Source organism: Stegostoma tigrinum, chromosome 24 (genome assembly GCF_030684315.1).
Source record: "Stegostoma tigrinum isolate sSteTig4 chromosome 24, sSteTig4.hap1, whole genome shotgun sequence".
In the NCBI taxonomy this organism is placed as follows: Eukaryota; Metazoa; Chordata; class Chondrichthyes; order Orectolobiformes; family Stegostomatidae; genus Stegostoma; species Stegostoma tigrinum.
Genome location: NC_081377.1, coordinates 26,496,159 through 26,522,256, shown reverse-complemented (window position 1 = coordinate 26,522,256; position 26,098 = coordinate 26,496,159). Strand labels below are relative to the sequence as shown.

Genomic DNA, 26,098 nt, shown 5'->3' with positions numbered 1-26,098 from the left:
CTCAGAAGAGGAGTCACTGAACCTGAAATGTTAACTCTGATTTATCTCCACAGATGCTGCTAGACCAGCTGAGCTTTTCCTGCAATTTAAACTTTTGTTGCAAAAATCTTTGGTTTTACTGCAAGCCTATTTCCTTGCATACAGGCTTACTCAGGCCCACTCCATCACTTCACTTCTTAGTACAATAATGACTCAGTGTATGCTGTTTCTTGCTCTCGACCTAAACTGCAAATTTTCAATTTACTGTGTTTCCAATGTCCACCTTTCACCCTCAGATAGTTAATTTCTGGCTCCTCCTTTCCCATCCTTGAGTTCTCTGCCTTCATTTACGGGGATCGGCTCTCAACAATATTCACTAAGAGCTCAAGGACTCTCAAATATAATTTAACCACATTTCCTAACATAAAATCCTGCAAGGAATCTTTTATATTCTTGCATTTTCTCCATTCCTGTCATATTGGATTGGATGATGTAAACTCTGTACTAGCACTTCTGATGTATCTACTAATTTCCTTAATTCAGAATATCTTTCTTCCTCATGGTTGACAGAGTGTTCAACCTTGTCTATTCTACTAAACACATGCAGATCTGTGATAGGCATCTCCTTCAGCTCCACCAGCTTCTATACTGAACGGATCTGCTCAATTATTTTCATTTACTTCGATATGATGCCACCACCTTCTCCTCTACTCTTCTTCCAACATTTGGGAGGGAGCATTGTAAAGACAGTATCTTTTTAATTTTTTTTACCTTTGATCATGGACTGAAATGAGAAAACAGCAGTTCTAAACTAGGGATTTTGGAAGAAATTGTTACACTTTATCAGAGGAAGATACTGCAAGTCACTGTAAGCCATGTTTACACTGATGCTTTGGCCAAACACTGTGGAAGACAGGCACAAGACGAGTGTCCAAAGTGAGATTCGGCCAGCAACAAATAGCTGATTAGTTTGTGGAGTTGTCACTGGGGTAATCTGCTGGAAACCAAATCCCGCTATTTCCACAATCACCACTAACATTAGAAGTTTTATAAAAGTATGTAAAATTCCCCAATTTACCTGACTTTTAGACATAGACTGACAGAAAACACACATCGCTTTCATTTAACTAACAATGATTATCTTTTAATTACCGCTAGATTTTAGCTACAATTTATGAATAATTATGAATCATCCACAAACAACTCAAAAAGATAAAACGCTAGCCCTCTTGTATATGTGGCACACCTGCAAGGTACTGGGTGATCGAAACAGTACATAACCGTCTTGCCTCTGCAGTTCTGGCTCTTTTTTTTCAAAGTCGCCTGGACTTCTGGTTCCTGTAGTCCAACGGCGTCACAGTGCTGCCGCGGTACATCCTGGGTGTTGTAGTCCCTCGTTCAGCGACAGTTCCTGCTAACGGTCTGCTGGCCTCCCCTAGGAAGACACTACATCTCCCAGCAGGCAGCGAGGGTCCGCGCGCATGCATGCTCCTCCCCTCTTCATCCTCCACCCTTCTCCAGGAGCTTGCGGTGAGTAGTTTTTTTTCCCCACAGAAGAAGCTGAGGGTCGGTCCAGAGCTCCGAGTGGGGTAGAAAGATGTCTCGCCAGGCGAACCGAGGTACCGAGAGCAAGAAAATGGTAATTTGTGGCTTCGAATTTTAGGCGTTTCTTATGGCCGAAAGAAAAACCCAAACCGAATCAAGTGCCGAATCTGTTAGCTGTGGGCCTGTTCTGGTGCTGGTGACTCAATGGCCGCTACAGGCCGCTTACACTGAACAGGCTCTCACTGTAGGTAGAGAGACAAACTCGACGTGTTTAAGCGTTCAGTTTGCTTGACGTATTCCTTAAAAAAATGTTCACCTTGCAGTGAGTTTGGAGACTCTCTCACGTAAAATAAAGAGCTGTGGATGCTGGAGATCTGAAACAAAAACAGAAATTGTTGGCGAAGTTCAGCAGGTCTGGCAGTATCAGAGGGGAAGAAGCAGAGTTAACATTCCCATTCCGGTGACTCTTCATCGGACTCTTTTTCTCTCCGCAGATGCTGCCAGACTTGTTGCGTTTCGTCAGCAATTCCTGTGTTTGTTTTGGAGTTTTGTCACATCCTGATCATTGCCATTATCCCCACCCTCAACATTGACAGATTTGGGCACTTCTGATTTCGTCGCTTAACTTCTTTGAAACTCTAGCATCGTACTGTTTGAACTTGTTAAATATATTAACTGATGCTCGTGCAGTATTGCATTGGTGAAATTTTATGACGAGTGCAACAACTTGTGTTTATGTACAAGCTTAAAATACACTATGTTGACAATGTGAATAGGGTCGTCTTTTGTTAGTTTTCAGTGGTCTAAGAATTGGAATTCTAGATGAATATACTGAATGAGCAATTTTAGGTATTCAGGCTAATGTTGGGATGTGATCAAATCCAAACAAAGCAGTTGGTGGAATTTAAATTCAGTGAATGAAATCTAGAATTAAAATCTAATCTCAGTAATGGTGACCATGAAATTAGAATGAACTATGATAAAACCATTGGTTGAGCAATGTCCTTTAGAGAAAGAGAGAACTGCCTTTTTTACTTGATCTGGTCTATATAGGACTTTAATTGTGCAAAAATGTTTAATTCTTAATTGTTCTCTGCAATGGCCTACCAAACCATTCAGTTCAAGGGCAATTGGGAATGGATATACAATTGATGCTGTAGCCAGTGATGCCTATGAATAAGAATGAATATTGACACCAGGGATATGGCTTTGGAAAAATAGTTTAGGGCACTTGTTTGGCTGTTTTTAAAAAAAAAACTAATGTGGCTTGTGAGCATATTTTTGTCGATAGACCTATTGCCTCATATTTTGTCATATAACAAGCTATGATTTATTTTGCTAGGCAGAAAAGACTCATTAGCTTAGCAAAATTTCTAAGCCTAAAATAATAATCAAGTTTGCTTTCAAATTTTCCTTTCAAATTAAAACATTCAAACAGTGCATTTTTATTTGCATTTAAGTCCCAACATATTATACCTAGAGAAAATATAGAAACCAGCTGTGTTTTAATTTATTGAGCTTTAATATGACCCAATTAATGTTTCTGATATTTTTCTGTTGCTACATGGCTAGACAGAGTAGTGGTAGAAGGGTGCTTTTCGGAATAGAGATCAGTAACTAGTGATGTTCCACAGGGATCAGTGCTGAGATCTTTGTTTTTAATATCTGTAAATGATCTGAAGGAAAATGAAGGTGATCTGATTAAAGTTGTGGATAACACCAAAATTGGCACAGCTGCAGATAGTGAGGAGGATTGTAAAAGGATGCCGAGGGATACAGATAGATTGCAGACTTGGACAGAGAAATGGCAGATAGAGATTAATCTGTACAAATGTGAGGTAATGCATTTTGGAAGTTCAAACTCGGGTGCGAATTACACCACAAATGATAGAACCCTTAGGAGCATTGACATACAAAGGGATCTGGGCGTGCAGGTCTACAGATCCCAGGAAATGGCAATGCAGGTGGATAAGGTGGTCAAGAAGGCATAATGCATACTTGCCTTCATTGGCTGGGGTTTTGAATATAAAAGATTGCAAGTTATGTTACAGCTGTATAAAACTTTAATTAGACCACGTTTGGAATATAATGTGCAGTTCTGTTTGCCACACTGCTAGAAGGACATGGATGCTTTGGAGAGGGCTCAGAGAAGGTTTACCAGGATGTTGCCTGGTCTGGAGGGTTTTAGGTATGATGAGAGGTGGATAACTTCAGATTGTTTTCACTAGAAAGACGGAGGCTTGGTTGTGTCGGTGGCAGGAGTGTTGCAACCTAATGGAGTTCTATAAAATTACGAGGGCCGTAGATAGGGTGGCTAGTCAGAGGCTTTTTCCCAGGGTGGACAGGTCAAATACAAGAGCATGCAGGTGCAAGGAGAGAAGCAAAAATCTTTCACACGCAGGGTGGTGGTTGCCTGGAAGGCATTGCCAGTGGAGGTAGTGGAAGCAGACAAGGTAACAATGTTTAAGGCATCTCTCGATAGACACGTGTATGGGAGCCAAATAGACAGATAGAAATCATGTATGGGCGATAGGTCGTGAGTCCAAATAAGGACTAGGAATTAGCACAGGCTCCATGGGCCAAAGGGTCTGCCCCAGAGCTGTACTTTTTTTGTTCTTTACCTGCTTAGCCACCATTTGCATTTCCTTTTTGTGTTCCATAAATTCAGTTCATTCTAAGTTTTTTTTTTATTTGTAAAGAATGAGGTGCATTTTAAGCTTGTCACATCTGATGTGTCTTAAGCTTGGATATGTTTGCAAATGTGAAACCTATGAGCACTGACTCCACTGCAATGTTTGTGGTTTGGCGCAAGATGGAAAAAGACACAGCATTGGAAACCAAAGACCATTTGTCCATCGATTTGTAAGGGCTTGATTTGGATTCATAAAATGTAAGATGGAAAAAAGTTTTTAGTTTGAATTTTGAAGTATTCTAAATTCAACCAAAAATGCTTAAGATTTTCCTTCAATACAGTGTTGTATTTTAGAGGGTAATTTTGAGATGTTTTCAGACATATTCGGAATGTGATGTACAGAGGGAGGATTGACTGACCTGTCACTGCTATAATTACAAATTCATTTTTTCCTATTTGGACAATAATGAAAACATTCCAAATCTGCTGTATCTATCATTGAATTAGAAATGTAAATAACATGAGAAGAAATGAATCTACTTTGTATGAGGAGCCTGATAGCTTTATTTAAATAAAGAATCATCTTTGCCCTCAAAAGTAGCGGACTTTTTTGTTCGTCAAAACAAAGAATATTATCCAGTTTGCTCCAGAAATTAACTGGAGATTGAATTCAGTAGTTATGCAATTGGACTGTAACTCATAATACATTGTGTGAATAGATTAGTGTTGTTTTCGGTTTTATCATGATGTTTCTAAACTAAACTTAATCGTGAACATTATAGCCTGCGTGCTTGTATATTAAGTGCTAAATTGGTAATGCAGTTTTTTAAATAAATGTGTGAAGACAACTGGATTTGTTGGAACTGTTGAGTAATTTTGATATTATGGAGCTGTTCTCTTAGGGTCAGTACCCACAGTTGGTTGCATGAGGCTGAACTTCTGTGCAGGCAGAAAGTTGATGTAAATAGATGCTTGGTTAAAATCTTACTTCACGCCAATTTAGGAAGATTACCAGTGCTCAGACCTCTTCAGATTCACATAATCAGTTTGTCAATCTGGCTGGCTACTAAATTAATACTCCTAGCTGATTACATAGCAGAAACAAAAGAATTTTTTTTTAAAAAACCCATCAGGTCATCGCATGCCATTTGATTGTGATCAGAAAGATACAGGCACTTGGACTGCTGTCACAGTTTTTTTGACAATTTTCTTCCCATATGTGTCAGTTCCGATCCCAAATCTATCTATGCCTGTGTGGGCAAGAAACAACGTCACACGTGGTTGAGTCAGACCCAGCAGAAGTAACATCCCTTCTGAATTTTGTTCTTTTGAGAGTCTTCATATTCCTGCAAACACTGAATCACTTATTTATGATAAAAACCAAAAGAACTATGGATGCTGTAAACAGGAACAAAAACAAAGTTACTGAAAAAGCTCAGCAGGTCTGGCAGCATCTGTGAAGGAAAAACAGAGTTAACGTTTCGGGTCCGGTGACCCTTTCTCAGATTCTTCCCAATTCTGAGGAAGGGTCACCGGGCCTGAAACGTCAACTCTATTTTTTCCTTCACAGATGCTGCCAGACTTGCTGAGCTTTTCCAGCAACTTTGTGCTTATTTATAATATCTTGTTTGGACATATTCCCCTCCAAATCAATTTGAGGGCTATTTGATAACTTAGGTAATGGGCCTCCTTATTTCTCACATAATTCCACTGGATGCACTCCTTTCCAGAATGACTTTCAAGTTTATCTCAGATTTTCAGCATTGGTTTCATATTTGCACAGGATACTCTTTGGCACAAATTAATCAAAGCATAAGTTTCAAGTCCTGTTAATGTTACTACCATTTAGTGTATTTATCTGAATTTTGTGGCTCTGTGCGTACAGCAACTAAATTACTCTTACTAAAATCCATAAATACCAGTCAGTTTTGTTTGGTTCGGGATGTGGAGATTGAGGCACCCAAGTCCTGGCACAGGTTCAAGTATGTTGGCATGATGTTTTTTTAAGAACCTCGAAGTTCAGATTTTCTACCAGCTTTGCAAATTTAAGCATGATTTTTAAAAATAATAAAAATAAATCAAGAACACGTTTTGCTGAAATTTTCATCCAGATAAAATTGGGTATCTCGAACTATCTTTTTAACTGTAAATTCAAAAACAAATTTCCATTGTATTGGAGTTAAGCTTAATGAATTGCCTAATCTGCTCTATGTGCAGAACTACAAGATCTTGGGTTGAGTTCTTTTATGTTTAATCTAAGTAATATGTTCTTTTGATGTGTACTTCATTATGTACGAGTTGTGTGATCTCACTAAATCTCAATTCTGTCTTTTTCCTGTCTCCTCTGCCTAACGCATTCATTCTGTAGTACTGGTATTTGCCATTCATTTCACCTTCTGCATCTCTGCATCTCATGGTAGGTGTTAGGAATACTAATCTCTTTGAAAATGGGTTTACCGCAATGCATGTTTTCATTTCGCTTTCTGGTTTGCTTCATGGCTTTCTGTGCAATGCTAGATTTCTCCTTGGATTATGAAGTGTAAGGGGAAATTTATAACTTGAATTCAAAACATGATCTAATTTCCAGCATCTATGATGCTAATTGAGATTGTTTCATGAAGACTGCAACCATTGCTTAAAGTTTTGTATGCTTTAAAGAAATGTGTTTGGATTACTTTGAAAATTGCTGCTTTAAACTGCAACAAACAGGAACATTGCTATGATATTATGGAAACTATATTTCTGGTCAGAGTTATTTTTTAAAAAAGAAAAGTGCATGATCCTTGTTAGCATTCTGCTGGATGGCTGTATGCTTTTATTGTTATTCTGGTCTCCCTGCTGTACGTAGGATGTTGTGAAACCTGAAAGGGTTCAGAAAAGATTTTCAAGGATGTTGCCAGGTTTTGGAGAGTTTGAGCCATAGGGAGAGGTAGAATAGGCTGGAGCTATTTTTACTGGAGCATTGAAGGCTGAGGGGTGACCTTATTAGATGGTTATAAAATCATGAGGGGCATGAATAGACAAGGTCTTTTCCCTGGGGTTGGGGAGTCCAAAACTAGATGGCCTAAGTTTAAGGTGAGAGGAGAAAGATTTAAAAGGGACTTATGGGGACGTGTTCTCATGCAAAGGGTGGTGTGTGTTTGGAATGAGGTGCCAGAAGTGGTGAAGGCTGGTACAACTACAATACTTCAAAGGCTTCTGAATGGGTATATGAATAGGAAGCGTTTCGAGGGATATGGGCCAAATGTTGGCAAATGGGGCTAGATTTATTTAGGATATTTGGTTGCCATGGAGAAGTTGGACTGAAGGGTCTGTTTCTGTATTGTATATCTCCGTGTCAATGATTCTAAGTGGACAAATTCGCTTTGTTTTATTTTGAATGAATGTTTTCTTGATGAGGGCTTCATGTGTATGTTTCGTAAATAGCTAAAGCAAGATTTATATAACCTTTTGGAAATGTGAGTATAAAACCTGGAACCAATACACCTTTAGCAACCATGCAGTGAAATACTACTTTAATATTCTTTTCTGCTAGGTAAATAAAAGTAATAAAATATCGGTTACATTTTCTTGACCTGCTCCAATCTTTTGTATAACTGCACATGGTGATATTGTACTAGTATCCAAACATTGGATCAAATTGCTCGACCTAAATTTTTTTGCCCTCTGTAGAAATGCATTAAAATGTATAAGAGTTTTGCCTAATTCTTGGCAATATTTAAAATGTGTATGTCTGGGGAGATAGTTTCAGTTTGATATGAAGTTTAACAATTTGTTCAATGCCTTCAGCTGACAAATTGACTGTGCTGTCACCGGGGCCGAATCCCAAGAGCAGAAGTTTGGTATGTAGGTGATGGTCTGACAATAAATGATTAGAGCTACAATTTGAGTTTAGAATCTTAGAATCCCTACAGTGTGGAAACAGGCCCTTAGGCCTAACAAGTCCACACTGACCCTCAGAGCATCCCACCCAGCCCCATCCCCGAATAACCCACCTAATCTACACATCCCTGAACACTATGGGCTGTTTACCACGGCCAATTCACCTTGCCTGCACATCTTTGAATTGTGGGAGGAAACCGGAGTACCCAGAGAAAACCTACGTAGACATGGAGAGAATGTGTAAACTCCACACAGACAGTTACCCCAGGCTGGAATCAAACCCGGGCCCCTGGCGCTGTGAGGAAGCAGTACTAACCACCGAACCACCGTGCCACCCGCTGTTGCTCACATTTCACTTGTGAAGCAAATGAACACCCTTGCCTCGCCCATCCTCAGGCAGATGAATGTTGTAAAATTGGTCTTTACCAGCTGGGTCAATCAACAATTTGCTATTGGAATGTGCTGCAGCAGAGCCCCTGAGTTTTGGGTGAGTGCAGTGAATTTTTAGTGACGCAATCATTCTGAGTAGCTTAATCAATAACCTATCTCCATCATAAAGGGGAATGTGACTGATGATAGCACAGTGCTTGCTGCTATTTCAACTCCAGATATTGAAGCATCAGTGGCCTTCTGCAGCGAGACCTGGACATTCAGTCTTAGGCTGCTAACTGGCAACTAACATAGTCTGGCACTTATTTCCCATCAATAGCCACTTCCAACAAGTGACAATCTAACCATCTCTCTTTAACATTTAAATGAATCCCTGCTATCACCAAAAAGCAGCCATTGACCAGAAACTGAACTAGTGAAGTGTGTAAAAACAATGGCTACAAGAGCAAGCCCTCAATCTGTGACTTCTATGGTAAATCATTCACCACTTTTCTCCCAAATTCTGTCTCGCATTTACAAGGCACAACCCATGTTTGTGATAGAATACCCTCCATTTGCCTGGGTGAGTGCAGCTGCACCAACATCTGACAATAAAGAAATGTAAAGGAGAACCCACCGTCTGTGTGGTTAACTAAAGAAATCAGGGAAAGCTTCAGACTTAAGAAAAAATTATATATCTGCACAAAGATGAATGACAAGTCAGATGATTAGTCAAAATGTCAAGAACTGCAGAAAGTGACAAAAAAGTTAACCTGGAAGAAGCTTGTTTAAAAATATCAACACAGATCGCAAGAGTTGCGATACTACTTAAAAAGCAAAAGAGTAAGTAAAGTGACTGGTTCCCTGGAGGGAGAGAGAGATAGAGAGAGATGGGGGTTAGTGGATAACAAGGAACTGACTGATGAAACAAGCATTTTTCTTCTTCATGAGAGAGCCCACAATTAAAAGAATAGCTGTGAATCAGGTAGTGGAAGGGAGAGAACAACTAAGTGAAACTGCAATCATCAGGAAAACAGTACAAAACACTGATGGAGCTGCAGACTGACAATCCCTTGGACACAGATTGCCCTCATCCTAGGATCTTAAAAAGGGGTGGTGATTGACATAGTGGATGTGCTGATTTTAATTTTCCAAATTTCCCTTGATTTAGGAAAGGTTCCGTCCGACTGGAAAGTAGCAAATATTACCCCTCTGTTCCAGAAAGTAGGGAGATAGAAAACAGGCAAACTTTAGACGAATTAGCTAGATATCTGTTGTGGGGAAGGTGCTAGAATTGATCATTAAAGAGGTTATATAACTGCATACTTAAAACGAAGACTGATGGTAATCAGGACAAGTGTCCATAGTTTCATGAAGGGGAAGTAGTGTTTGATCAATTTATTAGGAATTCTTTGATCATCTTGAAGGTTTGAGGGACCAATGATCTACCTCTGCTCCTACTTTGTAAGATTGTGTTACAAGTGCCACTCCACCTGGGATAAAGCAGCCCATTTATTGACACCTCATCCATTATCTTCAATATTCACTCCCTTCACCATCAGAGCACCATGTATGTCAGGTACAAGATGTGCTGAAGCAACTCACTAATGCTTCTTTGTCAGTACTTTCCAAACTAGTGAATTCTACCACTGAGAAGGACAAGGGCAACAAATGGGTGGATACACAATGTTCACATTCCCCTCCAAGCCACATCCCATCCTGATTTGGAGCTATATCTTTGACCTAGTGATGCCTGTGGCATAAAAGTCACCCCATTACAGCACTGGGTATGCCAACTTCACATGGGACTGAAGTGAGCCACCTTCTTAAACCACTACTACCTTCTCTTGGGAAGTTAGGAATGGACAATAAATACTGAGTTGAACCTGGGTTATATTAACCCTTTAATTTTGTGCCATTATTCATAAATAGTGGGCCATCATTCATCAAAATGTATTTCCACTTCCAATTCAATGTGCTGCTGAAACCCTTCTCAATTAATTTGTCTCCATTGTCTGATGTAATGGCTGATCAGACTGCATGGAAATCATGTAGTGTCTGAGAAAAAAATTGAATCAACAATTGAAAAAAAAAAGCAGGTCCATTTCAGAATATAAAACATGTTTTGAAGTGCATTTTTTCAATTTGTTTAATTGGCAATGCACATGAACACATCAGTTTATGCCTATTTACTGAAGCTTGAAAGTTGTCAATGAAAGTCTTTTGTGACGTTCTCAAAGCTAGTAATAGTATACGTTAGCCCAGTAGTGTGTCTACTTCTTTGACAGAAAGCTTGGGTTCAAGTCCTAGCTCTCACTGAGGTGTGTCGTAACCTGTCCAAACATTAATTAAAATAACTGTAACTGATTCAGTGAACGTGTGCATTTATTTGTAACTAACTGGTTTGACCTGATCGGTTGCTTGGAAATTAAATTTCAGTGCAGTAACTCATGATTATTTTGCCATTGAAAACTTTGGACAATATCTTGGATTGCTGGAGACGGTAGTGTGTTCCATCTACAAGATGTACAACAGTAACTTAGCAAGGTTTCTTCAACAGCACCTTCCAAACCTGCAACCTCCATTACATAGAGCAACAAGGGCAGCAGTTATGCGGGAACACCATGTGTAAATTCCTCTCCAAGCCACACAACAACCTGACTCAGAACTATATCACCATGCTTCATTTTCGCTGTATCAAAGTATCGAGTCAGAACCATTTTTATCAGCAACCTGGGTGTTTCTACACCGTAAAGACTGTAACTGTTCAAGAACCCTGCTCACAACGACTTTGCACAAGGTAATTGGGGTGGACAACAAATGCTGGCCAAACCAACAATGTCCCCAAGCCGTGAATAAATACTTTAAAAATTTCAGAAAGGAAACCAGAAATCAGAATTGCTTATTTTGTATTTCTTAACCAGTTTCCCACTTCTCACTTCCGGCCATTCACTTTGTTGGCATTGGCTAATTCTAATAATTGAATATGAATCAGCAATGTAAGTAATTTGGTGAAGGAGCAAGTTGCTTGCTCATTTTTTAAGAATGCAGTGAATATGTTGTCAAACCTATTAAATAAACTTGTGATCTCATTTATCAACAACTGGCTTAAGATTTTGGGGGTAAGAATTGTGGAATTTGTTGATGCAGTCTTGGTGCTTCCAAATACTTTGCTCAATTTCTTTCCCTGCCTTGACAGAATTCAGAGCTATTCACGTTGACCTATGGAGCTCTGGTTACACAACTGTGTAAAGATTATGAAAATGATGAAGATGTCAATAAGCAGTTGGATAAAATGTAAGTGTAATTGAATGCTTTAGTCACTTTATACTGGACAAGCACTTCCCATTGTAGTTGCCAGATATGCTGTAATATTTCTATTTTGATATAATGATTCTGTACTTAACTTAATCTACCTCTGCGAGTATAGGAGTCTTGTATTGAAAGATTAAACTTTGACATTGTTGCTGACCCATACACACACGCTTTGTGTGCCTTATGTCTGTTTCCATAGTTAACTTGTTTTCTTGAGCAAGCAAATGGCCTGTTACATAGAAACATAGAACATGGGAGTGGGAATAGGCCGTTCAATCCCTTGACCTTAATCTGACATTCAGTATTATTATGGCTCATCATTGAGCTCAATACCCAAATCCTGACCTACCTGTATATCCCGTGATCCCTTTAGCCTCGAACTATATCTACCACCTCCTTGAAAACACAATGTTTTGGCCTCAACCACTTTCTGTGGTAGTGAATTTTACAGGCCCACCACTGTCGGCATGAATAAATTTCTTCTCATTTCAGTTTGAAATGGTTTAGCCCATAAATGCACAGTGGTTAGCACCGCTGCCTCACAACGCCAGGGACCCGAGTTCAATTCCACCCTTGGGTGACTGTCTGTGTGGAGTTTGCACATTCTCCCTGTGTCTGTGTGGGTTTCCTCCCACAGCCCAAAGATGTGCAGGCTAGCTGGATTGGCAATGATAAATTGCCCATAGTGTTCCGGGATGTGTAGATTAGGTGGGTTATAGGGGAGTGGGTTTTGGTCGGTGTTCTGAGCGTCGGTGTGGACGTATTGGGCTGAGGGGCCTGTTTCCACTCTGTAGGGATTCTATGTATTCTATTAAACTGTGACCCCTGGTTCGGGACTCGCCCACCATCAGGAATATCCTTTCAGTCTCTAACTTAAGTTATTAGAAGTACATTTTTTGGGTTCTAACATTGATACATTTTATTTCTTGACTGGAAAACCAAGCTGAAAGTTCAAGGTCTACAGTACACTACAGTAAGTTTTAAGAGATTAAAAGAAAACAATAACTACATTGCAATACAGTGATTGTATTAAGCTTAGAATTTAAAACAATTGAATGGAAGTGCTCAACGATTTATGAGTTCTGCATTATGTTCCTATTAACAAAGCAAAATCCAAAAGAAGTATAAGCTTAATTCATTCTGAATATCTGACTCTGTTAATAAGTGTACCTTGTTCTGATGTGTGTTTGAGTTTTGACATGTTGATAATTGCATCTTTGGCAGCAATGAAAATTTGTTTTTTCATGTATCTAAAAAGTATTTTCTAATCAAAGATTACTTCAAGTATTTTACAAAGGAGACTCAAGTTGGAAGAGTTTAACAGGTGACGTTTTTAAAAGCAATTATTTTCTGCTAAATGAATGATATTGGTTTGCCTATATTTCAACATAGGGGGTACAACATTGGAGTCAGACTGATAGAAGATTTTTTAGCTCGTTCCAATGTTGGGCGATGTCATGATTTTCGTGAAACTGCAGATGTTATTGCCAAGGTAAATTAGAATTTTTCACGAATTAGCTCGAATTAAATGCCCTTTCCACTCTTACGGTCTTCTTACAAAGCAAACATTTTTAGGAATAGGCAGTGTTCTTAGAACTTGCAAAAATAAAGCTGGCTCAGAATCATGCTGTTACAAACATCCAGTATATGTAATTAAATGTTAGTAAATGAGCTGTTATAAAGGCTGAAGTCCACTATCAAAGGCTTCAACATTATAATTCCAGTTGAGTCTGAAATTTTCCTTAAAAACTTGTACTTCTGATGACCATCTTAAAGGAATTCCGTTCTACAATTCCAATTTAAGACTCTTACTGTTGTATGCAACTTGAAATCATTGTAAACTAAATGGTACATACCATAGGTACTGAAAAGATGATAATGTATTAATATTATAACATAATTGATAACCCTATGCCACATTATTTCATAGAATCATGGAATCACTTCAGCATGGAAACAGGCCCTTCGGCCCAACAAGTCCACACTGACCCTTGGGGCATCCCACCCAGACCCATCACCCTATAATCTACAGACCCTGAACACTACGGGCAATTTAGCATGGCCAATCCACTTAACCTCCACATCTTTGGTCTGTGGGAGAAAACCGGAGTACGTGGAGGAAGCCCACGCAGGCACGGGGAGAATGTGCAAACTCCACACAGACAGTCGCGTGAGGGTAGAATTGAACCCGGGTCCCTGGTGCTGTGAGGCAGCAGTGCTAACCACTGAGTCACTGTGCTGTCAAATACATCACTCTCTGCAATTTAGACTTTTTACGGGAAAAAGTTTGTACCAACTTCTCCGTTCCACATTTGTCTGTTAGACTGAGTTGTAATGTGAACCAGTGACCGTTGAATGTCCGTTCAGTCAGTATTCCCAAACTGATCTCCAGCAGCATGGTGCAGTCCTGTGACTCATGCCCTGACTGTGCTAGAAGGAATTTTTGAGGTCTTGAATGCCCACAGGTTCTGATTCTCTGACCAGGCAACATCACATGACTAACACTTTGCTTTATAACTAATAATAAGACCAGTCTTTTCCCTTTTCTTTTCTCTATCATTTTAAAATGTCTGAGACAACAAGTCTACAGTAGCAAGTACATATGTCACTTCCGTTGTGTTCAGGTTTTAAATCTGAGACATGCATTTCCATAGCACTTAATCTAGGACCTGGTCCCCATAGTAAGCAGGCTACAAATAGGCTGACTGCTGGGCAAATCTTGTTAACAGATCACATGTCTTCCTTCATTACTGTAAGTTACTTTGTACTACTTTAAAGAGAGCCTCGAAATGATAACCTTCTTAAAACCTTACAATCATGACACAATTCCACCTTAGCGAGAACTTGCTATGTTTTGTAGCAGTTGCAATTCCGTGATTAGCACTTTTGGTATTATTGTAATTGGTGTAGTTGCTGGATTTTGGAAGTGGCGATATTCAGGGGATATCTATTTGGTAAAAGTTATTATGTAGATGACTGACCTACTTGGCTATTTGTAAAATGCCCTTGTGAAAATTATTGAGCCAGATTTTGTGATCAGCAGTAATGAGACATTAGCATACAGCTACCCATACATTTTTCATGAGCTGTTTAATGGGGACCTTTTTCAAATCTAGAATTTGATTCAGCCAATACTTCATTTGGCTAATTATTTGAAAGAAGGGAATTTCTCATGAGGAAAGATTGAGTTACTTGGATCTGTACTCTCAGGCTTTTAGAAAAATGTGTGGTGTACTTATTGAAACAATATCTGATTCTGATCGGACTCGAAAGGGTAGATGCTAATATGACGTTTCCTATTATAAGGCTATTTAGAATGAGGGTGCAGTTTAAAATAAGGAATCTCACATTTAAGTCTGAGATGTGTAAGAATTTCTTCTCTGAGGTTTGTTGATGTCTGAAGTTCTCTTCGACAGTGAGCAGTGGAGCCTGTGTCATATAATGTATTCAAGGTTGAGCTGGACTCGAGTCAAAGATTATGGAGTGCAACAGAAAAATGAAGCTAAGAAAACAAAATAAAGATTGGACATGAAAAATAGAATTAAAAGAGAAAGTTGTGATAGGAAGAATTAAATTAATATATTTTGTATTAAAAAATTCTTCACTAATTGCTTATGAGTGAATGAGTTCCTACACTTGTAAATTTAAGCTTTCTGGGCAAAGAAGTTATTTAATAATAATAATAATCATTTCCCACACTTAAAGTACGATAACCATAATTATTTTGTACTTGACTACAGCAGGTTTAACCAATGGTGCTTTTAGCCGGTGCAAGTACCTCAACATCATAGAGTTGAATGTATTTTGTCACTGATGTACTGTAATTGTATAGTATTTGGAGGGATATGGCATTTGGACAGCAAAATCTGGATTTTCACATTTGACCATGCAAGTGTGTGCTTCAGAGGTTAAAATTTGATTTCCTCCATAATGGAGAGAGCTGTTTGTTTCACGGTTATTATAAATGTAAAGTCTTAGACTTTTATCTTATAAAATGGTGTCAGGTGATTAATTTGATTTATTGCTTTGCCTTTGTTTTAAACTTGCTAACAGGTTGCTTTTAAGATGTACCTGGGAATAACTCCCAGTGTGACCAACTGGAGTCCAGCAGGGGATGAGTTTTCATTAATTCTGGAAAATAATCCACTTGTTGACTTTGTGGAACTGCCTGATAATCATTCCGGTTTGATCTACTCTAATCTTCTCTGCGGAGTTCTGAGAGGTGCATTGGAAATGGTGAGGATTGTGGTATATTCTGCACCTACAGTTTAACACTTAATGCTCATCTAGTTAAATCTGCATTCCATTTCAGTTTATTTAGGCAGTAGAACTATGCTTGATCTTTAGCTTGATTCATACATTAATGAAAAAAAGAAAGTGTAACGTTGATAATGTCTTAAAAAATTTCACAGTTAATGATCACATTTCAGAATTTGATGTTGTAAAGCAGAGAAAAGTATGTGGTAGTTAACACACATGAGGTTAAAAACAACAGCAAATATGTAAGGAGCAGATAATTTATTTTCATTATTTTGTGGTGGTCGATATTTGTGTACAGGATATTGGAGAAAATGGGGCCTTCATTTAACATCTAAATTGATGGAAGCACTTCCAACAAGCAGCACCTGTTTAGTACTGCAATGTGGCATTAAATTAGGTTATGTACAAAGGTCTCTGGAGTGCTCTTGAAGCCTCACCCTTTTAGCTCTGAGATGAATACTGCCACTCAGACAAGATCAAGAGCTTAAATGAAGTTCTGGTGCGTCATAGAGTCGTACAGCACAAAAACAAACCCTTCAGTCCAACCTGCCCATACTTCTCCAAACTAAACTAGTCCCATGTGTTTAGCCCATATTTGTCTCAACCTTTCCTACTGTCCAAATGTTGTTTATGTGTTGTAATTGTACTTGCATCTACCACTGGTAGTTCATTCCATATGCGACCCACCCTCTGTGTGAAGAAATTGCACCTGAGGCCCTTTTTAAATCTTTCTCCTGTCACCTTAAAAATATGCCACCTGGTTTTGAACTCACCCATCCTAGGGAAAAGACATTTGCTATTCACCTTATCTATGCCCCTCATAATTCTATAAACCTCTAATGTCACCTTCTTAACTGTCGACTATACCACCAATTTTGATGTCATCCTCAAACTTACTAATTATGCCTCCTAAATTCTCATCCAAATCATTTATATAAATGACAAGCAACAGTGGACCCAGCACCAATCCCTGTAGAACACTGCTGGTCCCTGGCCTCCAGTCCGAAAAATGACCCTCCACCTCCACCTTCTGTCTCCTACTTTCAAGCCAATTTTGTAAGCAAATGGCAAGCTCTCCCTGAATCCATGTTATTAAATTTCACTAATCAGCCTACCATGTGGATCCTTGTCAAAGGCTTTACTAAAGTCCATGTAGACAATGTCTACCTCTCTGCTGTCATTACTCTTTTTGGTTTTGTCCTCAAAACACCCTATCATGTTTGTGAGACACAAAGGCTCAGCGGTTAGCACTGCTGCCTCCCAGCGCCAGGGACCTTGGTTCGATTCCAGCCTTGGGTGACTGTGTGGAGTTTGCACATTCTCCCCGTGTCTGTGAGGGTCTCCTGCAAGTGTTCCAGTTTCCTCCCATAGTCTAAAGATGTGCAGGTGGATTAGCCATGCTAAATTTCCCCATAGTATCCAGGGATGTGCAGGCTAATTGGATTAGTCATGGGAAATGCTGGGTTACAGTGCTAGGGCAGGGGTGTGGCTCTGCTCTTTGGGGGGTTGGTGTAGACGCGATGGGTTGAATGGCCTGCTTCCACACTGTAGGGATGCTACAATTTCCCGTGTAGAAAGCTATTCTGACTATCCCTAATTGGTCCTTGTCTGTCCTTAAAATTGTTATCCTTCTAATTAACTTGATTTTAACACTTCCTGATACTTGCTGCTTTGTTATGTTCTCGGGAGGTGTTGACATTTGAATTGACGTCAGTGGACTAGTAAACAACTTAGTTCACTGAAGGAATTTGCAGTCTTTTTTGTCTTGGCCTACATGTGACACAGACCCATGTAATGTGGTTGATTCAACTGCCCTCTGAAATTGCCTAGAGAGCCATAAGTTCAGGGGCAACCAGGAATGAGCAAAAAGTGCTGGCCTTGCTTGGACATTTCCCCCATTGGTAGCTGTAACCACAGCCAACTCAGCTGTTAGCTTTTGAAATACCACTTGAATCCTTTCCAACTTGCAAAACCATCCTTTAGTCCTCAATTCTCTGAACAAGAGTTTGACCATCCGCTGTAATCTTTGGTTTGGTATTCTATTTTGTCTAGTTTGGTTTGCCTAAATGCCTTAGGAATTTCTTCTAGAGGCACTACCTTGTGACAAATTGTCGATCTTGTCAATAAAATAAATTTGGCATGCATTTATTTAGTTTGGCCCATAATGGAGCATATCTGAAGAAGGGTCACTGTACCTGAAATGTTCATAGGATCATATAGTATAGAAGCGGGCCTTTTGGCTCACCATGTCTGTACCGACCAGCAAACACCAAATTACACCAATCGTACTTATGTGCACTTGGTCCATAGCCTACTGTGCCCTGGCATTTTAAGAGAACCTGCATCCACCACCCTCTCAGGCAGCATGTTCCATATTTCTATCACCCTCATAGTGAAAAAGTTTTTTTTCTCCAATCTCTTCTAAACTACTGACTCCTCACCTTAAACTTATACCCGTTGTTCTTAGACACTTCTACCAAGGGGAAAAGATTCCCACAACCTACCCTTCTCTGTCCTCGTAATTTTTGTATTCTTCAGTTAGATCCTGTGCTTCAAAGAAAACAGATCCAGCCTGTCCTCATAACTGAGACTTTTCATTCCAGGGAACTATCCTGGTGAATCTCCTGTGCAATCTCTCCAGTGTAGTCACGGGATAATAGGCATATAGAGTAATATGGCGATCAGAACTGTGCACAGTATTCTATCTCTGGCCTAATCAATGTTTTGTAAAGTTGTAACAAGACTTCCTTACTCCTATGTTCTGTGCAGTGAATATGCTGCCTTCGCCACCCTGTCTACCTGTGCTGACGCCTTCAAGAATCTATAGACTTGTAAAGAAAAGCCCCTTTGTTGCTCAGTACTCCCCCGGCACCTACCATTGATCCTGTATGTCCTTATTAATCTACAATGTGTCACCTTACACTTACCAGGATTAAGTTCCATTTGCCATTGCGCTGTCCCGTTTACGAGATGATCACTGTCAGATTGTAGCCCACGACCATCCTAACTTTTCACACCACCACCAATTTTTGTCATCTGCAAATTTACATAATTATACATTCTACATTCAAGTCTAACAAACAGCAAGGGTTGCAGCACCTATCCCTGTAGTACACTTCTAGTCACAGGCTTCCAATCTCAAAAATACCAATCCAACATCGCCCCTTTGCCTCCTAATTTCAAGCCAGTTTTCCGATCCTGTTTGCGAACTTGCCTTGAATTCCATGTGCTCTTACCTTTGGACCTTCTTACTTTGTCAAAGGCCTGACTGAAGTCCATGAAAATCGCATCAACAGCACTGCTTTTATCAATCTATTTAGTCACTTTCTCAATGAAACTAAGTTAGTCAGATGGATCTGCCTCTAACAAATTTGTGCTATTCCATTTTGCTTTCTCTCCACAGATGCTGCCAGATGTGCTGAGTTTTCCAGCAATTTTTGTTTTCTTTCCAGATTTCCACATCCTTAAATTTTATTTTGAGCACAGCTGTTTCTCAAGTGCCCAATACAATTCCACTTTCATTAAACAAACTAGGATGTGAGGTTAAAATGCAAGTTATTTCCTTCTTGTTAGTTATTGTGATATCAATTAACTTTGAATCAGAAGTATCTTGAAGTTTCTCATAAAATAAACATCTTGCCTACTTAAATAGCTATTTCAGTAAATTGTTAGATCCCTGAATGAAAGCAATTTATGCAGCTGGTTGTTCACATTTGTGTGATGTATAACATAAATTGAATATCCACAAATTGGTTTCAGAGCAGTCTGTTCACTTTTCAATAACAGATATTTTAAATTATCACTAAATCAGGATGAGTCTTTTTAAGGCATACATGTGTATATAAAAGCGCAGCTAAATCTTGGATGAAAACCTGCTTGTGTGTTTCATGTTGTAATGCTCAAAATATGAGATGTCTTGAAGTTAATTGATGATGAGTTGAAAGGAAACAAACAATTCTGACTGCCCATCAAGAACACTAGTGGAATCAACAATACTGATTATTCTTTGCTCAGCCGTTTCTTTTATTGCAGGTTCAAATGGCAATTGATGTGAAATTCATCCAGGACATACTCAAGGGTGACAATGTAACAGAAATCAGACTGAAATTCATTAAAAGAATTGAAGAAAATCTTCCAGCTGGAGAAGAATAACATGTCAAAGCATTGTATGATCCTGGACATTAAGAAGATATTCTGTCATCACTGTAGATTGTTGCGTCTGAGGTTATATTATTGGCAAAAGTTTGACATGAAGACCATGACTGAAAAACAATTTATTAGCCATGGATTTAAACTGGACAGACTCCAAAACTGAATACAGCAGTGAATTTCTGTGTTCATGCTCTGCTACCTTCTTCCAGATCATATCAAATGTTGGTGTTTTTCATTATTGTTCTATAATCTGTATATCTGTAGATTATAAATCTCTGGGGTCTTCAAAAATTGTCATCTTTACCTCTTCTTTTGACACAAAGCCTATGCGTTACTACTTAAGAATGCAATGTTAATGTTTACAAGGTTACCACTGCTCTCTTCTTCCCCAACCTGTACGCTATAGTTGTCAAAGCATTTTGTTCAGAATGATTGAAGAACTGCCTCATTAACTTGCACCATTGTTTCTGGCTGATGACATCATGGATTTGTGGAATTTTATGTTGGTAGTTATGTGAAACTGCATGGAGCTTGAAGGAAAACTGCTTTAAAATGATAAAAATGGTAAATGTTGGAACAACATTCAGATCCTGACTGATCTGCTAAAGAGGTAAGACCCTTAACACATGTTTTGGGTGAAGCTTGTTGGTGCTTTGTTTTTCAGTGTTTTAATTATTTCTTGTGTTTGCAATTTTTCTTCTTTAACACAATGTTTATGCTTGTTGAGGGTGCCATTCATTCTGCATCATGTTGTTCTGATTCTACTTATACGTTGCTTCACTAGGAATTTAATTTGGTATGGATTTTACTCCAGCACGAAGCTCTTCCTTCAAGTCTTTGTGGTTGTACACTCCAGAGATAATCCAGCTAAAATAGAAACGAAGTTTTGAATTTCTTCCATAATGAAGTTCCAAAGTAAGAACAATGGAAATTCCACCACACATACTTCCATTAACAGACAATATTGCTGCCTGAAAAATGCTTCTTATAAGTTGGTTTCATCTTGTTTGAGGTGTGACAATGGCAAAAAGGTGTACTTTTTTGTGAAGCTGCAGTGCTGAAAGCATTTTTGTGAATTTATCCAATTGATACATCTTAGTGGCTCCATTCAAATTGTCAGGGCAAATGCTGCAACCCATAAAGTTAATTGTTTTGTGCTTGCTATTGTCAATGTTCTAGTATATCCAGGAAATTTTTCAACAGAAACATCTCATCTGTCTAGAATCTCAGATTTATTTGTAATTTATCTCATTAGAGTCCCAAAAATGATGCAATAAGATGCTGAGGCTGTATTTAGTCCAATGATAACTTAGTTGTATCAGTTTTGTTATTTAAAATGTCTTTGATTTGGTACCTGATGTAACTTTGAGGCCACATTTGAACATGGTACCGATTCTAATATATGTTGTTTCTAACTCTGAATTCCATTATCTGACATTTAATCTTTTCATGATTTGGAAAATATGCATGTTCGTTTCTCTGTGAGCAATGGTAAGTCTGATAATGATAGTGAGGAATGAATGGAAAACTAGGTAACATTTTTAAAAAGATACCCCTTTTTTGCTTTTCAAGAGAAGATGTAACTCAAATTTGTTTCTAATTCCAAGGAAAAGATTTAGGTGCCCATGTTGGTTTTTTTCAATAGCCATTGGCTACCTAATTTTTACCTAAAAGGGAGAAGAGCAAAAACTAATTGAAGTGATTTCTTTCAGCACAAAATATAAATGTGTTGCTTTCACTTAATGTTATGCTGCCTTGCTGCTAAGAAGTTTCTAGATTTGTGGACAAAATGAGGGACAGACATGGTAACAAACTGAAGTAAGCAGGTATTTCAGCTTATATGCAGCTTGGAGAATTTTCTAAACGCTTATGCACTTGCAAAGTTTATTGAAACTGTATGTCAAAGTTTACTGTGATTGCCAGTTTCCATCTGAACACTGATATTAAGCACTAGATTTGGTTAGGAGCCTGCTTTTACGTATTTTGTCTGTTTATTTTAGGTTCTGTTTGTTCCAAAGTTACTTATAAGTTAGGCCAGTTTGCTTTTGAGGTATGAAAAGGAAACTGGTTATTATAATTCTGCATATGTAGAGATGTGAATTCCACTCCTGCCTTAACCCATCATGACCTAATTTCAAAACAGAACCCTAAGTCAAATCAGAAGTAGTAAATGGGCAGCATTGCATTATACAGGAGATGCAACATTTAAAATGTGAATTTCATAGCTAATAAATAAAGTTGTATTGTTTATAATATTTAATGTATAGACTTTATTTAAAACTGTGTATTTCAGACTCATTTAAAACAACCTAATATTATGTATCATGAAGCAGGAAGAAGATTGTTTTTATTCTTTTACTGGAATTGGGTATTGCTAGCTTGGCCAGCATTTGGTTCCCGTCCCAAAATGCCCTTGAGAACGTGATGAGCTGCTGGATTGGACATTGTCATCTGTAGTTTTTGTAACGAGGTCTGGCATTGGATTTTTTATCATATGAGTTCCCTGACTGGGGGCTGTTTTTTTTTGGTCTGATCAGGGAGCCCTGGCTGACAGGTATAAACAGAAGTGTCAGAATTTCCGTTCGCTCTGAGAGCTGCGTCTGAGGAACCTGGACCCGGCTCAAGTACTATGCACATGTAAATAAAAAGTGACTTAGTGACGGGATACTGACCTCTGTGGAGTTACTTCACTGTCCATGGGGTGTAAGTACAGCATAGTACTATTAGAATGGCAGTTTCAGGATTTTGACCCAACAACAGTGAGAAAATAGCAATGTGCTTCAAATCAGGATCCTGTAAGACTTGGAAGAGAACAGTTTGCTTCATTGCCCCCCTAGGTGGTAAATGTTTCAAGTTTGGATGGTGCTATTGAACCCTGGTGAGCTCTTGCAGTGCCGCTTGGAGATTATTTGTACTACACAATGTGCACCAAGCTGGTGGAGAGAGTGGATGGGGTGCCAGTCAGTGTGACAGATGGGGTATAAATCTAATTCCTTTTTGATGAAAAAAAATTTGCAGATGTAGATAGAACAAAGTAAATAATATTGAAATACACAAAAAACGGCATGAGTCAAGATTTTTGTCATCAAAATAATCACTTCTCAGTTTACGTCTTTGAAGGATTTTTTTGTCACTTTGAGATTTAAAACTATAAAGTTAGACATGGGAGAAAAGCTTCATTTGGCAACCCCCTTTTTATAGGTTCGATAACATTTGCTTTTCACTTTATTTCAACTTCTAATGGACAAGAGCATGAGTACTTTTATAAGATGAGGGTGAAATTTTAATGAAATATGTACGTTATTAGATGTAATTGGCCAAGTTGATGGGGAACTGCGATCAATAAATTAATTGTTAAGCCACCTGAGCAAATGAACGAACAGAAGAGTATTGTTAAGAATGCACAGGCCTGTGGTAAGATTATAGTCATGTCTTCTAAATGTATACGCAGGAATATTCATGCTGTTGAAGTGATATCTTTAATTCTTCGATAACTAAATAATAGTTCACTTTGTGTGGTTGGTTCCACATTAATAGTTTATTCTTCATGTACTGACCCAGAAACTAAGCCATTCATGCAAATATAAAACTCTTATGTGAATTGTTCAACTCTCTATATTTTTGACAGCTCATTTTGAATTAAACTAATGGCTAAATTAATTGAATTCTAGTCATTTTTTTAAGGTATAGTCTTCCTTTAAGGAACATGTTTTGAGAATTCAGAGATGCATAAGGTAGATAACTTCAGTTAGAAAGGAGAAATAAATGTTTGATTTGTATCCTTTAATGTAACAGTAACAATTTTGTCCAGCTTCATAGTTAACATAAAATAAACTTCTTTTAATATTACCATTGCTACTATTAGCCGGTTTGTAAAATTTCAATACATTAGCCATTTAAACCTAGTCTAAGTATTCTAATACTATTCTGTTGCCTCTGAGACAAAGATCATATGAAAACTTAGCACATAACATTTTTTTAGTCATTCTAGGGATGTTGGTTTCACTGACTGGACCAGCATTAATTTTCCATCCTTAGTTGCCTTCTAAACCAGCTACAATCTATTTGGTGTTGGTGTACTTAGAATATGCTTAAGGAGGGAATTCCAGAATTTTGATTTGGCAACATTGACCAAGCAGCAATATATTGATGTGGCTTGGGTCACCTGAAATAGCACACCATCAGTGTGGTTAGAGAGGGAATTGCATGATTTTGGCCCAGTGACACTGAGGGAGCAGTGATATATTTCCAAGTCAGGTTGTGGGTGACTAGGAGGAGAACTGGCAAGTGGTGGCATTTCTATGTATCTTCTTTTAGATTATAGCGGTTGTCGCTTTGAAAGGTGCTATTGAAGGAGCCTGGGTGAATTTGTGCGGTGCATCTTGTGGATGGTGCACACTGCTGCTGAGCATTGGTGTTAAGATTTTGGAGTGTCGTTGGAGATGTACTCATGCAGCTTGGTGGAGAGTATTTCATCTCATTGCACATTTGTGCCTGATAGATGGTGGACTGGCATTGGGAGTCAGGCGGTGAGTTACTTGCAGCAGAATTCCTACCCTTTTGACTTGCTGTTGTAACCACGGTATTTAAACGATGAGTCCAGTTCAGTACGTAATTGGTAGTAGGCCCAGGATGTTGATGCTCCAACTGGCTTATTTTCTTTCTAATTCCTGTTGCCTCTAGTTTTGCGAGGACTCGTTAATGCCACATTCTTGTCATATGTGGTCTCGATGTCAAAGACAACTATTCCACTTCAAATCTGAAGTTTTAACTTTTTTGTCTATGTATGAACTAAGGCTGTAAAGATGTTAGGAGCTGAGTAGTCCTGGCGAAACCTGAATTTAGTATCAGTGAGCAAGTTATTGCTCAGCAGGTGGTTGATAGCACCTCTGGACCCCTTCTGTTTCATTACAAATAACTTCATGAAATCTAAGTACAGTATATCCACTGGTTTCATTTTATCTCCAGCGTAAGTTACTTTAAAGAGCTCCTATAAACTACTTTAACATGATTTCCCTTTGACAAAATGATTTTGGCTCTGATCTTCTTGAACACACTCCAAGTAACTTGTTATAATGTATTTCATAAGAGCTTCTAACATTTTCCCAGCCCCACACTTTTTTCCAAACTTGTGTGGTACAGATATTTTGGCGATTTGTGAAGCTTCAGAAGATCATAAGATAGGGAACAGCAAGACCATGGTGGGCTTTGAAGCACTGATGAGATTTTTAAAATTTAAGATGTTGCTTAACTGGGAGTTATAACAAGTAAACAGGATGTCGTTTGAGTTGAGTTAAGGGAGTAGAATATTGGATATCCTCAAGTTTACAGAGAATAGAGCATGCTGCATCAACCAGAAATGCATTAGTATGAATGAGGATTTCAGCAGCACATGAGCTGGATGGAGTTGATTGAAAACAGACTGTAGCAAAAGGAATGAATTCAATAGAAAGGCAATAATTTGGAGTGAAGGAGAAATTGCTTCAGACTTTTCCAATATGAAATTGGAGGATATTTCTGCTCATCAACTAATGGATGGTGCATAAGCAGCCTGTTAATCGTCCTCACTAGACGAGTGAAAGAAAAACTGAGGTAGAGTTTAATGTCACCAGGATATGCTTGACAATCAGTGCTACTTTTTGATGATGATATTAGGAGGGAAATGTATAAGTAAGAAATAGGAGTGGGTATGTCTTTATAAATTACCAGAGGTATTGATAGGGGAGCGGGAAGAGAAGCCATTGCAAGTGATATGATTATGATCAAATAAATAGGAATGGAACTAGGAGAGAGTAGTTTCATGCAGCTAGATGCTGGTGGAAAGGTATGAGTGGATAATGATGTTTTACATCATGCTAAAGGATGAGGGGGAATGACTTGGTCACATTTATATTGTTGGTTCAAATGAAACCAACAAACTAGAAATTGCATTAATGGAAGTTAGTTTTGTGTGATTTTATTTTC

The 26,098-nt window shown here is 38.6% G+C and overlaps 1 protein-coding gene across 3 annotated transcripts; it reads left to right on the top strand.

Annotated features, from left to right (window-relative positions):
• The first annotated feature begins 1,469 nt into the window (after nucleotides 1-1,469).
• Nucleotides 1,470-23,941, top strand: trappc3 (trafficking protein particle complex subunit 3). 3 transcript variants are annotated; one of them, XR_007250159.1, is made up of 7 exons: nucleotides 1,470-1,618; nucleotides 6,525-6,572; nucleotides 11,607-11,704; nucleotides 13,115-13,214; nucleotides 15,776-15,958; nucleotides 20,015-20,744; nucleotides 20,919-23,941. XR_007250159.1 is itself a non-coding variant. In XM_048558063.1 (6 exons), exons 1-6 carry the CDS (start codon nucleotides 1,577-1,579, stop codon nucleotides 20,132-20,134), a joined length of 591 nt encoding a protein of 196 aa, XP_048414020.1. In that variant the 5' UTR covers nucleotides 1,470-1,576; the 3' UTR covers nucleotides 20,135-23,941. The 3 variants fall into 3 exon arrangements, 2 of the variants coding, with proteins under 2 accessions (XP_048414020.1, XP_048414021.1); XM_048558063.1 differs by having other exon boundaries at nucleotides 20,015-23,941; XM_048558064.1 differs by lacking the exon at nucleotides 6,525-6,572 and having other exon boundaries at nucleotides 20,015-23,941.
• The last annotated feature ends 2,157 nt before the right edge of the window (nucleotides 23,942-26,098 follow it).